Source organism: Bemisia tabaci, chromosome 3 (assembly GCF_918797505.1).
Source record: "Bemisia tabaci chromosome 3, PGI_BMITA_v3".
Classification (NCBI taxonomy): Eukaryota; Metazoa; Arthropoda; class Insecta; order Hemiptera; family Aleyrodidae; genus Bemisia; species Bemisia tabaci.
In genome coordinates, this window is record NC_092795.1 from 52,608,323 (window position 1) to 52,620,674 (window position 12,352).

The window sequence follows — 12,352 nt, forward strand, 5'->3', positions numbered from 1 at the left end:
TCATATTTAGAGTGAGAAATTAGTTGATAGTAGAAAAATACTAAGCACACCCAATAGTGTCGGATGTAACTGCCCATTAACACTAGGATTGATTACATCCGCTATTGTGGGAGTAGGTACATTCCATGGTTTATGTGTCCATGGTTTCATTCATGCTGAACGTAACGTATAACCATTACAAATGTGTGCATCAGTGATAAATGAAGCATAAATAAAGGAAACTAAGGTATGCATTCATGCATCACTGTTGTTGATGACGTAATTTATCATATTTTCTAAGGAAAGACCCACTCATTCCCGTTAAACTTCGATTTGTTACAAATACTATAATTTTCAGTTAATTTTTAAGATTTAACTAACAAATCTCATTCAAAAGAACACACCCTGACTTATTTCCTGGGTGAATTTGCTCTTTTTTGTCGAGATCCGACGTAATGGTTTCTATCCATAAGGATAGGAGGGACAAAAAAGGTCATTTACTTCTAATTATACATTTATATTATCAAACAAGAAACAGATCGTAAGATTTTACTCGTGACTGCAAAATAAGCGGAGAGGTTTTTAAAAAGTCACTTTCCTCGTTATTCCTCCTGTTTCATGCAACCATTTTCATTTTCAGGGTGCCAATAAATAGGGCAAGAGGGAACTCGTCGACACTGAAGTTTGCCGAAAAATACAGCTTGAGAGAGCCGGTGGCAGCCAACTTCCTCACAGTTGAGACGGATGTGCCTCAGTCAACGACGGACTACTACGCTCATACGACGATCGAAGTGCCCCCAGACTGGGAGGGCATCAGCATGAACCCGCAAATGGTAGGCCTCACCATCCCCTCCATCCCAAGCGACGAGGAGTTCGAGAAGGAACTGAAGCTGAGCAGGAGTGAAAGACGAAGAGGGAAGAAGTCGAAGAAGAAGGTGGAGGAAGAAAAATCAGGACCTTACGCTGATTATTATGAAGATGACGATGACGATGATGATGATGAGGGAGATGAAGATCAAGTTAAGAATGAGGACGATGAGAGTGACAAAGAAAAAGACAATAAAAAAAGTGAACATGAAAATAAGACGGAGGATAAAAAGGGAAAGGAAAATAAAGATGAAAAGGAAAATGAAAATATAGACAAAAAGAAAAAAGAAAATGAAGCTGAAAAGAAAAAAGAAAATGAAAATAAAGATAAAAAGAAAAAGGAAAATGAAGATGAAAAGAAAAAGGAAAATGAAGACAAAAGGCAGGAGGAAAATGAAGATAAAAAGGAAAAGAAAAATAAAGGTAAAAAGAAACAGGAAAAGAGAAAGAAAAAGAAAAATGAAAATAAAGATGAAATTTAAAAATGTTTCGTTTGATGGATTTTATTCTGGTCCCGCATCATCAATGTTTTGCCGTGAGAAGTACCTTTACGTCTGTTCATTATGACGTTTTACAAAAATGAGACCGATTTCTTTTTTCAATATATGACCCCCAAAAAGTTTCTGGTCTAAAAGTTCGCTCATATTTTCAGCGTGCCATACGTATGCATCGGTAAGTACGCTTTTGACTTCGTCTTATGTAGAACTAGCACTGAACCCGCGGCGCGCGTGAGACCAATGATAGCAAATGCATCCAATGAATCTAACTACAGAAAAGCACATACTGTACTCGCGTCCATTCATTTTTACGCGAAATTAATATACTTCCTAGTTCTCGACGTGTTTTCAAATGGAGGCAGACAAAATTTCTCTAAAACATTTATTAATCACAAGCCATGAATTCCTTGGCTTCTTCCACTGTACACTGAAAAAAAAAAGAATCTTAAATTTGCCGCCAAGAAGTATTTTTTCTTAAATCAAGAATTTTGCTGCTTAACAGAAATTAATTTTTTGCTTGACCCAAGAATTATTTTGCCTGTATCGAGAAAAATCCAGCTTAAATCAAGAGAAAACAGATTCTTGGCGGCAAATTCAAGAATAATCATGCTTGAGCCAAGTACTTTTTTTTCAGTGTATGTTTTCTCATTAGATCAATACTATCTCCTTTATCTTTAGGACCCCACTTTTTTGATGGATCTTCGTGTTTTCAAAAAACTGACTCTCTTCTTTAGATCGTAAACAGTAAGTTATGCATTTACTGCATTATAACCCCCTCCCCTACCCTCAATCTGCAGGATTTGTATTCGATAATTCCCATTGAATGTTCACACGCACATTCAATGGATTGCATCCCATTCATTCGCATTCTCTCACTGCGTTCAATATGCTCCCCCTGCCCTGAGATAAAAAATTCCGCCTGATTTCTTGATGTCACTCCCATTCTAACACCTTGCTTTCTCCTATGCGTATTTTTTTAGATTAATGCTTTCCCTTGTGTCCACGGGTATCTCCGTAAATGATTTGTCTTAATTTTATCCCATCTTTTTTTCTCATTGAACGGTTCTGTCCTGATTGCAGCGATAACTTGTAACAAATCGCAATATGTCACAAGTTATTGCTATGTATGAGTGCATGTCCAAGAAGCAAAGTTTATTACGCATTATAGAGTTTCAAGAGATCGTTTTATTTGTTTGCTTTTGGCGTGAAAAACGTATTTGCACGACAATGTATTAAAACATGACCGTCATATCGTCGGAAGGAGTTTGCAAAACCTCAAATGTGATAGGCTAAAAATTTGGAACAGTACAAAAAATTGTCTAATTGAACTTGACAATTATATATTTAAAGCATTCAAAGACGATAGATAAATTTTCAGATTTTCCAAGAACTCTCTCTTCTCTGCCTTGAGTAGGATCTGGTTGTTTCTATTTGTCTTTTGTTCTGACATTTGAGACACATAGACATTACATACTTATCATTATTTCAAGGTACATTATGTAAAAGTTCTGACTTTAGTGAATTTATGTGTACAAGAAGAAATTAAATAAATTCATTATTTTTTTTCATATTAATTTTATTTTTTGTACATAAATAGGTAAATTAGTAAATTGTTAGATAATACGCACAAAATATCTAGGTATTGTAGGCTTTTTGACTTCAATGTTTTTGTGCTGTTATAAAGATTAATTCTTGCTCCACATAGAATGTATTGCGTCTTTTTTGTTATTGTATAATTCAATAGAATAATTACCGCACCTTGATTGACCTGATATGAGGATTTTTATTCTATATCTTGAATGAGTTTCTCTACCTTTCAAAATTTAGTTTCCCTCACTTAAAAGTGCAATTTTAAGAAAGAACAGGCCGAATATAGAGTTTGGATCTAAATTCTGCTCGGCCCTGGTCATGGCCAAAAATCTTCCAAACTTGTTGTAAGAGGCTAAGAAATTTAGTTCGAGGGCTCGCTATTGCTTGCCGTTACTGCAGTACTTGTATCATTTATGGAAGAAACCAAGGTCCATAGGCCCAAGCGATAATACGGCCGGATCAGTGCTCGTACATAAAAACACGGTAAAGAAGTGAAGCCACCCTGGCGCTGTGCGTTTGTATGAGTGCGTAAATAAGCGCGAGAATCCATGCGCGGCAAACAGAATTTGCCTAATACAGCCTAATACAGGGCGGAGCCGCGTGCTGCCAGCGCGACACGCGCACTGGCGCCTACAAACCTAAGTGGATACTTCACGCATCGCGCAATGCGTGAGGTATCCCTGTTAGGTTTGTAGGCGCTAATGCGCGTGTCGCGCTGGTCAATCTCGCCCGCTGCGCCGCAGCGTGCCACGGGGCCTCGATCAACCATTTCACAACAGAAGTGTTACACAGTATAATACGAAATTGAAGGCGCTCTAACATATTGAGGATGAAAGGCATCCATTAAGATCACGGAGCTTCCCTTGCAAAATTAATTAAGAAACTACGGCACAAAAAGAGAGTGTTAGTAAAAAAACTCACTAAGTCCTAGCATCCGGATATCATATTGTTTAGTATAATCTTTGAATTTCATTAGAGAAAAAAGTAACTCGATTTAGGCAGAAATATTCTTGAGTATGCCGTCAAGAAGATTCCATTTTGAATCAAGAATAGAATAGCGAAATGAAAGCGAGTTTCTGCTCGATGTAAGATGTAAGTGACTTTTCTTTTTATAAAAGCATATTTTACTCTATAAACAAGCATCATTTTCTTTATTGATTTATAAGGTAAATGTTCATAAGGTAAGGTTCTTTTCGGCGGAAAATTTTAAGCATATTTCTGCTTGAATCAAGTCACTTTTTCCTCTTTTGAAGTTCATAAATCATGCTAAACGTTATTGAATACCGATACTGGGACTTAGTAAGTTTTTCAACAACCGCTCTCTTGTTTTCGTCTTCACTCGATTTAATTTGCAAGGGAGCTTCGTGCTTTTGAAAGATGCCATCAAGCATGATACATTGGGGTGCCTTCAATCTCGTATGATACTTACTATGCAACACTTCCGTGACGAAATAGTGGCTCGAAGCGCCATGAAATACACAGGTTATATTTAAGAGCCTTTAGCTGATGGAAATCAAAAGGTTCATCCGGTTCAGGTATAACAAGACGGGATTTTCTTGAAAGATCCGTTGCACCGAAGAGTTGTAGAGAGTTTCCCTCATGGAATTGACGCTCCTCCATTTTGACCAAAAATCTCAATTATATATTTTGCTCCGTTGGACCACAAAATAAAAGAAACAAAATAAATAGTAAATAACAAACCCTCATTCTTCCAAGACATTATGCATTTTCATCCAAAAACGTCGTGAGCTATTATCGTTTGTATTTACATGTGGACCAATTAACTTTGGGTCTCAATTGGTAACTGTAACTGAATTAAAACTCCCTTGTCGAAATTAGCGCGTGGACATAAAGCACCAGAAAAAACAGGTGCGCGGACAAAAAATCGTTGACGAAACGTCCTGTAACCTTGAGGATTTAGACTTTGAAACTGAGAAAATTTATGCGAAATTAAAGTTTTATACCTGCTTTCATAACTATTAATCAGTGTACTTAGGTACTCTTGCAGTTTACTATTGTGAAGGAATTGGGTAAATTAGTACTACTGGATAATTCGAGTGCATAGTTTGGCCCAAGAGCTACACGACCTAATTAATCCTAACCTCCAAATGTTTGACTTGCTCATACTCTCCCATAGAGGAACTCTACTAAAAACCAGCTTCTTATCAGTTCCGATGTATTATATAGGTTCATTCTGCAGATGTACTTGTCAAGTTCCAATCCACTTCTCAAAACGTAACTAACACAAAAAGTCCCTCGTTTTATATTTAAAGTGTATCTACCAGGATTATTCACAATTCCACACATCACGTTATAGAACTATACGCACGAATTATGATTCGCTCTTAAAATTAGTGGTGAACGAGTCTATTTAATCAACGCACACGTTCTGATGAATCATCTCCTGAAAAATCAATGTAAGCGTTCATTTGAAAATGTTTAAAAATAAAAAGCAAAAAGCCCCCAAGCGACTCTCAGTTTTGGATCACCTAAAAATGTGCACGTCGCTATACACTGATTGAAATTCTGAAAAGACTTTGAAGTAAGATTGAAGCCTCGTGTGAAGTAATTGATCAATTATTAATTTAAAAACACCATAATAAAACGATGTTAAAATTGTTCTTTGATTGTGAAAGGTGAACAAAAATATAATAAATGAAGGTATTAGGATTCTACGCCTCATTTGTTTACTGGACTGGAATATATAGTTTGGCGGCATCGTCGGATGTACTCAATCCGATTCCTGAATTTGAGCAGAGTTGGCTACTGAAAGAGCGGATAGTTCCGGATTTGGTATCAGTCATTCCGCGGCATTCCCTAATAGTAAGTTCTTTACTCGAGTAATCAATTAATATTTGTATAATTGGGTAAAATAAGCAGTAAGTCAGTCTTTTTTAAATGGATACTTGAAGGAAAAGCTCAATACAGAGGGAAAAACTCATATGAGCACAATTTTTCCTCCAAGAGATTTGCTGTTTGGTGCAACCTTGTGCTCGTATGAGCTTTTTCCTTCTGTATTGAGATTTTCAGTTTTATGCTAAAATTTTAACGCACGTTGGCTAAAAAACTCCAACAAAACTGTATTACGACCCGTAAGTCCACCGCAATCAGTTTGGGTACTTTCTTTTCTCTCTATCTCTCCAAATTTTCTTATGGATGGGCTCATTTTTTTAAAAACCGAAAAGAAAACATGCTGCACGCGAAACAATCTATGGAAACACATCTAGCAAGGGACAATTTTCTCATTTCCTTTTTTTTTTTTTTTTAAATTGACATCAAGGGTGAATTCATGGTGGTTTTGTGGCTATTTCTCCAATAAAAGAAGAACTTTCTTACGTAAAGAAGAACGAACTGCTAAAAATATTAGAATTTAAGAACATTTTGTCTTATCATTAATGAAATCTGTTTCTCAGGTAACATATGAGAAAGCAATTGTGCATTTTGGGAATTTGATGGATAAATTTGATATTTTAGACGCCCCAATTCATGTAGCCTGGCCATCGAAGAATAACACTTTTTATACTCTGATTGCAACTGGTAATGAGGATGTTTATACAAACCTGATAATCGTATGTTTTTGAATATCCATGCAGTGAGTATCTGTAGTTATGTGAATAAGGAGGTAAAGGAAGTGAAAGAAAATGCAAATGCACCCTCATTACTCGTACTTCAAAAAATAAAAAATAATGCAATTGAATGAACAAGAGAATAAATTTAACAACGAATATAAGATACAACTTGAAATGAAAGCTGAATGACTATTATTATGTATGACATATCAAGAATTATATTGACATATTGATTTGTATAAAGATCCATTAATTGAACATTTTTGTTTGGACTTACTTCAGTTTTAAAATATTGAAAATGAGTATTGTTACATGATGAAAATTCGGTGTTTGATTTTCTTTTTATTCGAACGGTTATCTTTCTAGTCAGAGGCGTAGGAGGGGGGGGGGGGGGGGGCAGGGGAAGGGCCTGCCCCCCCCCCCCCTAGAATTGGAAATAGTATCATCTGCCCCCCCCCCCCCAGAAATTCTGGATGGTGCAAAAACACCTTCTTCAACGGTAAGTCTCTGTCGCCATGTCCCGTGAAGGGATGCCTTTAAATTGAATAATCTGTTGAATGCAACAATTTCAAAGTATTTTAACCTTAAAATGCATAAAACTGAGTGATTTTTAGGCAGAAATTGAAGGAAGATTAGCGCCCCGGACCCCCCCTGAGCTGGGAGGTATTCCATAACCCGCAGAGGAATGACCTAGCTACGCTACGCCTATGTTTCTAGTATGATTTCAATTACGCCGATGAATTCAAGCTTAGTTTTACTAACTAACTTAACCTGGTTTAAATTTTACATTGCCACTTGTAATTAGAATCATGGTTATTATATCTTTCACCTTTCAATATAGGATCAGATCCCCCAAAAAAGTTAGCAACAGTTACTCCAGAATACCTTCACTGGGTTCTTGGAAATATACCCGGGAAGGAGTGGGGAGAGGGTGAAAATATAAAGAAATATCAAGGATTGCTAACTGGATTTCATTTTGGTTAGTATCTATCATTTTACTTTTTTGAACCAATCTTTACAAAATAAATTAGATAGGTTTTAATTTCACCGGAATCAATATGAAAGGAAGCATACCCTTGAAATACCTAATCCTTGTGATTAAAATTCATTTAGCATAATAATCTCAATAGCATTACACTAAATTTTTCTGACCGCGATCAAAGGTTTGTTTTGTGACTACAAATTCTACTCTAATTGAATGAATTCATATGTAGATAGGAACTGCGTTGAAACGTCATCTTCATTTCATGGGGGATTTTTAAGAGTAATTCCCTGTCTGCAAATAAGCAATAAAAAAAACAAAAAAATATAGCAAACTTGCTTATATCGACGGTGTAAGTCGGCAATCACATAACTCGGTTTGCGACGTCGCAGATTTCCTGCCATACTTTATTTTTTAAACGGAAAACTACTCAACGACAATTCTTTAAAACTGCCGTGATTTTTCTTCTCTGTGCGAAGATAATTCTGCAAAAACTTCAAGGAATGATGTCAATTTGTTTTCCTTTAAAAAAATAACAAAGAGGCGGAGATTTTCAGACACCGCAAACGAGTTATGTGATTGCCGACTTACACCGTCGATATGTCACTTTGAATACAATATACTATTGACATTCAAAATCGGTTCGCTTTCAATTTTTTGGGGTAGTAATCTATATTCTTCTTTTAAATTATACTACCAAAAACTTACAATGGTATTATGAATTGCGGTCTTCCCCTTAAGAATTTCAATCAAATGATTATTATATGATGTGTCTGTAAAATATGCAGCGATTTTTCTCAGAAATTAAAGAATGTGTGTTTGTTGCAGGAATTTATAGATTAGTTTTTTTCATGTTTGAGCAACCGAGAAAAATCCTGAACATGACGGTAAATTTAGTAAGGAGGTAGGTATCTATAAACGTTTAAAAAAAAAAAAAAACCACATGTATTGTTTTCATTGTTCTTTTCACGGTGATCTGAAAATGAGTGAAATTCCTTGATTGGTTCATCGTTCCTCCGTTCAAGAATCCGTGAGAGTTGGACGCAAAGACAAATCAAGTGCATTTAAAGCCTCTCAGTGCTAATTAGTGGGGAAGGGAGAGGGAAATAAAGGAGAGTTGGGTTGGTAATAGTTAAATCAAAAATTAAGTAAAATGAATTACAACTCTCTTTGCGCATTAATTTTTACGTGTAATTAATTCCATCACGTTAAAAAATCTCAGCTAATTTTGAATGAACTTCTTGAAGTTTTTTTAAATTGAAAAGTACGTAATTATTTATTGTTGGGAGGCTTTTATATATTTTCAAAATGTTTTGCAAAAACCCGGATCTACACATTTATTTGTTCGAGATTTTGTGGTAATAATGCAAGTTATTCTGAGTCACTTGGAGAAATTTGAGGTTTTGCAAATGAAATATATTCGTTGATGAGAAGTTTTGGTTAGTAACTACACTGAAAAAAAAAAGGATTGCTAATTCACCGATTTAGGGTGGAGCAAAATTTGCTTCACTTCGTAAAGCTTTCTTATCCGTGCACGGTGTTGAATCAAGTGAACGACTAGCACGAATTGCTACACCGATTTGCTACATCTGCGCGCCTTCATGCAGTTAATCTTGCATCGAGTGGCTTGGAAGTGTAACTGCATTTTTTGGTATTGGTACTTTGCGAACAGTAAAAATAGCTCAATAGTTAGGCTGAAATAGCGGATTTTACGGAAAAATAGCGAAATTTACGGAAGAATAACTAGAAAGGTAACAGACGTAGCTTTTTAGAGAGCAAAATCACCTACACGCGTGTGTGTAAGTTAGCTGAAATTTGTGTAGCGATTTTACTTGCATGGTTTGCACGTTCGTTTTTTAGCTACATCATGCCATGAAATACCCGCGTGCACGGCAATTTCAGCAATATTTTTTTTCAGTGTATGTCAGTGTTCAAGAGGTTAGCAAATATTTTACTTTTCAAGATTTGTTCGTCTCCAAAAACATACAATACATCATCATACATACGGTTTTCATTCTTTTGTTCGCAGTGAAAACAAAGCAGATGAAGAGCCTTGGCACTTCTCAACAAAGAATTTTTCAAAAACTTATGATCTTGGGGATCCGATTGCTCTCAATTACTGCGTTCTCGATTTTAATGTGACAATGCCATGGGATGATTTTACAGAGACTTAAAAAGACATGTATGGTAATAGGGATGCTTTAATGTACAGTGGTAAGCTGATCCCCTAAAAGTTCACTTTTAGCCCACCATTTTACAGGGTCAATTTCTGAAACTTTCGCAGCTTTTGACGGTTGATAGCCCTAGTAGAGTTCGCAATATTTATATTTTTGAAATATGATAAAGTTTTTTTCATATAACGTAATGCAGCTGTGAATTTTCCCATTAAACGATGTAAATGTTCATCCTTTTATAATACTTCGTAATGATCTACCAGGCTGATTTTCATAATTTTTGCGGCTTTTGATAGGTAAAAGGCTAGTCCTTAAATGAGCCCGCTCTACTCAGATCATCTCACGCAGGCTCCCGGAGCAGCACATAGAGAGTGCGAAACGTTCCTCTGGGGCTGCGCCTAGGCAGTGGTCAGGGGGTGTTTGGAATAAGTCTGATTTTAATAACAAAAGAAAAAAAATGAGTTTGGACGGAAATTTCTGTTTTTTCAACTTTGATTGTTTGATTTAACCCGATATTTTTAGTCGTCAGCTTGGATTTCTCAGACATGCGTGTTGAAATAGAAGCTCAAAATGTGCAACTTTGAACTTGTCTTTATCCTGTCTTTATACTGTCGTTAAAAAAAAAAAAAAAAAAAAGGAAAGTTCCTGTCACCCAATTATACACTCTCTGTTTTTTCAAAAATGCAAAGATTAAAATATTTTACAAGATCGTTCTGAGAAGCACTGACTAAAATCTGAATTTCCTAACAATCAACCTTAATTCTGCGTGCCCACACACAGGTAGACCAAAAATTTCAGATGGAAGGTACCACCTTTATCGCTCTAGGAAATATCAAATAAGCAAAGCAGTGTAAGTATTTTTTTAGATTTTAATCATTGATAATTCTACTTTGTTTGATAGTCCTTGCGTGTGCACACGATGTATGTCAGAAGTAACTGACAAACAAAGTATGTCAAGAATACAATGTAAGAAAGCGCTTTGTCTTAACGTCATATTTTCTGGTGAAATTAGTTAATATAGGTACGTTTTCTTCATGCGCGTGTGCGATTTTAAATTTAGTTTCAATAATTGTTTTATTTTCTTCAATCATCCTTAATATGGACGTGTTGTGACTTACCCCTGAAATGATCAAGACTTTGATTATAGACAACGTCCCAATTCGGGTTAAATGACCCGTTGTTAAGTTCAGTGATTTTGATAGTTTTTGAAGTAATATCCATGCTGTTTCTATGTTTTTGAAGGCAAGGTTTTTTTTTTTTAAATTCTCACCCTTTTGGTCATATACGCTCCTCCATTATCCGCCATTTGTAACTTTGTAACTCTTCCAGAAAAGAATCTCACATCTTTAAAATTGAAGGCCCGAGGCGTGAACTTGAAATGCTTGGCTCTACGCTACCAATGAGATGTTATGAGATTGGGGGGAAAAAACAAGACACAAGGTCCAACTATGTCTTTTTTATCTTTATTGGGTTTCTCACGTGGCCCTTGAGCCACCATAACAAATCAGGCAAACGGAACCAACTCAGCATAGGAATAGGGCGACTGAAAGGACGCGCGTTGATGACGGCGCAGAGATACAACTATCCGTGCTTGATGGATGTCCGTGTTGCGTCTGCAAAATTGAAGGCGCGATGGCGCGATGGCGCGAGGCGTGAACTCGTAATGTTCCGCTCTATATTTCCAATGATAAAAATATAACGAGCCCCAACTATATCTCTCCTATCTCCGCCTGCGTTGACACTCGATTTTTTCCTTTCTGCATATTTAAATTTTGACGACTTATCCTTTTTCACGATGTATTCGTGGACCTTCACACAAAACGCGTAAGCTTTATCTAAATAATGCAAATGGCTGGACACTTGACTCGTTTAGATGCAGAAAATGACATTGCCATCGTTCATTTAAAATTAATGTTGAAATTTAACTCTTACATATTTCTAATGATTTGATGAAGATAATCTGGTTTGCATCACTCTGAATTTTAGCTGGGGTTCTGGATGGCTGATTGAAGATGAGAAAAAAATGTTTGATGACTTTACCCTCACTTCTGAGTTCTCACCATCTTTACCTCATATTGGTTGTACTTCACCAAATTTACTCCGTACTGTCCGACGCCGAAGATAATCTTACATTGTCCAAGCTGAAAGCCAATGGCATAGTGCCAAACGTGATACCCACAATGCCACAATTCGCACTATCGGTACGCTGTAATATACTTTTCAAATGGACCTAAGTATTGTGCGAAATTTAGAATGTATTTCTTTGATGAAATTTGAAGATTAGCAATTAATAAAATTCATGTAACGCCGAGTTCTTATGTCTGAATAATGAACAGAGATTTTGAAATTTGAGAAGCAGTTTGAACTTCATTCCTTTAGATATAGTGCAAAGTGCACGTCATGGTTTCTTCTAAATACCTTGCTCCATGAATGATGCACGAGCAACAACCGGTGCAAGGAAAAAACTCACTCTCTTGAGAAATATTCACATATAAAGCAGATTCAAGATTCAAAATACCGCAGATGAAGACTTATTACGTGAAATAATTGTTGTAGTAACAGCGAAGGTTTCGTCTCAGAATGAAATGTCGTGATTCGTAAAGGCCAGAAAAATGTCACTACAACAGTCTTTTTTTCATCAAGAATATGTTTTCCATGTAGTAATGAATATTTTTCTAATTTATCGAACAATAA

General features: G+C 36.2%; 2 protein-coding genes across 12 annotated transcripts in view; both read left to right on the forward strand.

Moving 5' to 3' along the window:
• Positions 1 to 12,352, forward strand: part of LOC109041567 (uncharacterized) — a 71,222-nt gene that overhangs the window by 5,637 nt on the left and 53,233 nt on the right. For 3 of the 4 annotated variants that reach the window (XM_072298656.1, XM_072298653.1, XM_072298652.1), the window contains one exon: positions 620 to 1,429. The exons of the other annotated variant lie outside the window; for it this stretch is intronic. In XM_072298656.1, coding sequence (XP_072154757.1) covers positions 620 to 1,328 — 709 coding nt within the window. In that variant the 3' untranslated portion in view covers positions 1,329 to 1,429. Of the gene's footprint in view, positions 1 to 619; positions 1,430 to 12,352 lie in introns of those variants that run through there. 4 annotated transcript variants of the gene reach the window in all.
• Positions 5,361 to 12,352, forward strand: part of LOC109039774 (protein D1) — a 67,417-nt gene continuing 60,425 nt past the window's right edge. For 6 of the 8 annotated variants that reach the window (XR_011899608.1, XR_011899611.1, XR_011899609.1 and 3 more), the window contains exons 1-7: positions 5,369 to 5,756; positions 6,347 to 6,470; positions 7,344 to 7,481; positions 8,313 to 8,388; positions 9,514 to 9,698; positions 10,439 to 10,508; positions 11,645 to 11,859. Coding sequence is in view for 2 of the 8 variants with exons in the window: in XM_072298750.1 (XP_072154851.1) it covers positions 5,589 to 5,756; positions 6,347 to 6,470; positions 7,344 to 7,481; positions 8,313 to 8,388; positions 9,514 to 9,658 (651 nt within the window). In the remaining 6 variants the exon portion in view is untranslated. Of the gene's footprint in view, positions 5,757 to 6,346; positions 6,471 to 7,343; positions 7,482 to 8,312; positions 8,389 to 9,513; positions 10,300 to 10,438; positions 10,509 to 11,644; positions 11,860 to 12,352 lie in introns of those variants that run through there. The other 2 variants (XM_072298750.1, XM_072298751.1) reach the window with 2 other exon arrangements.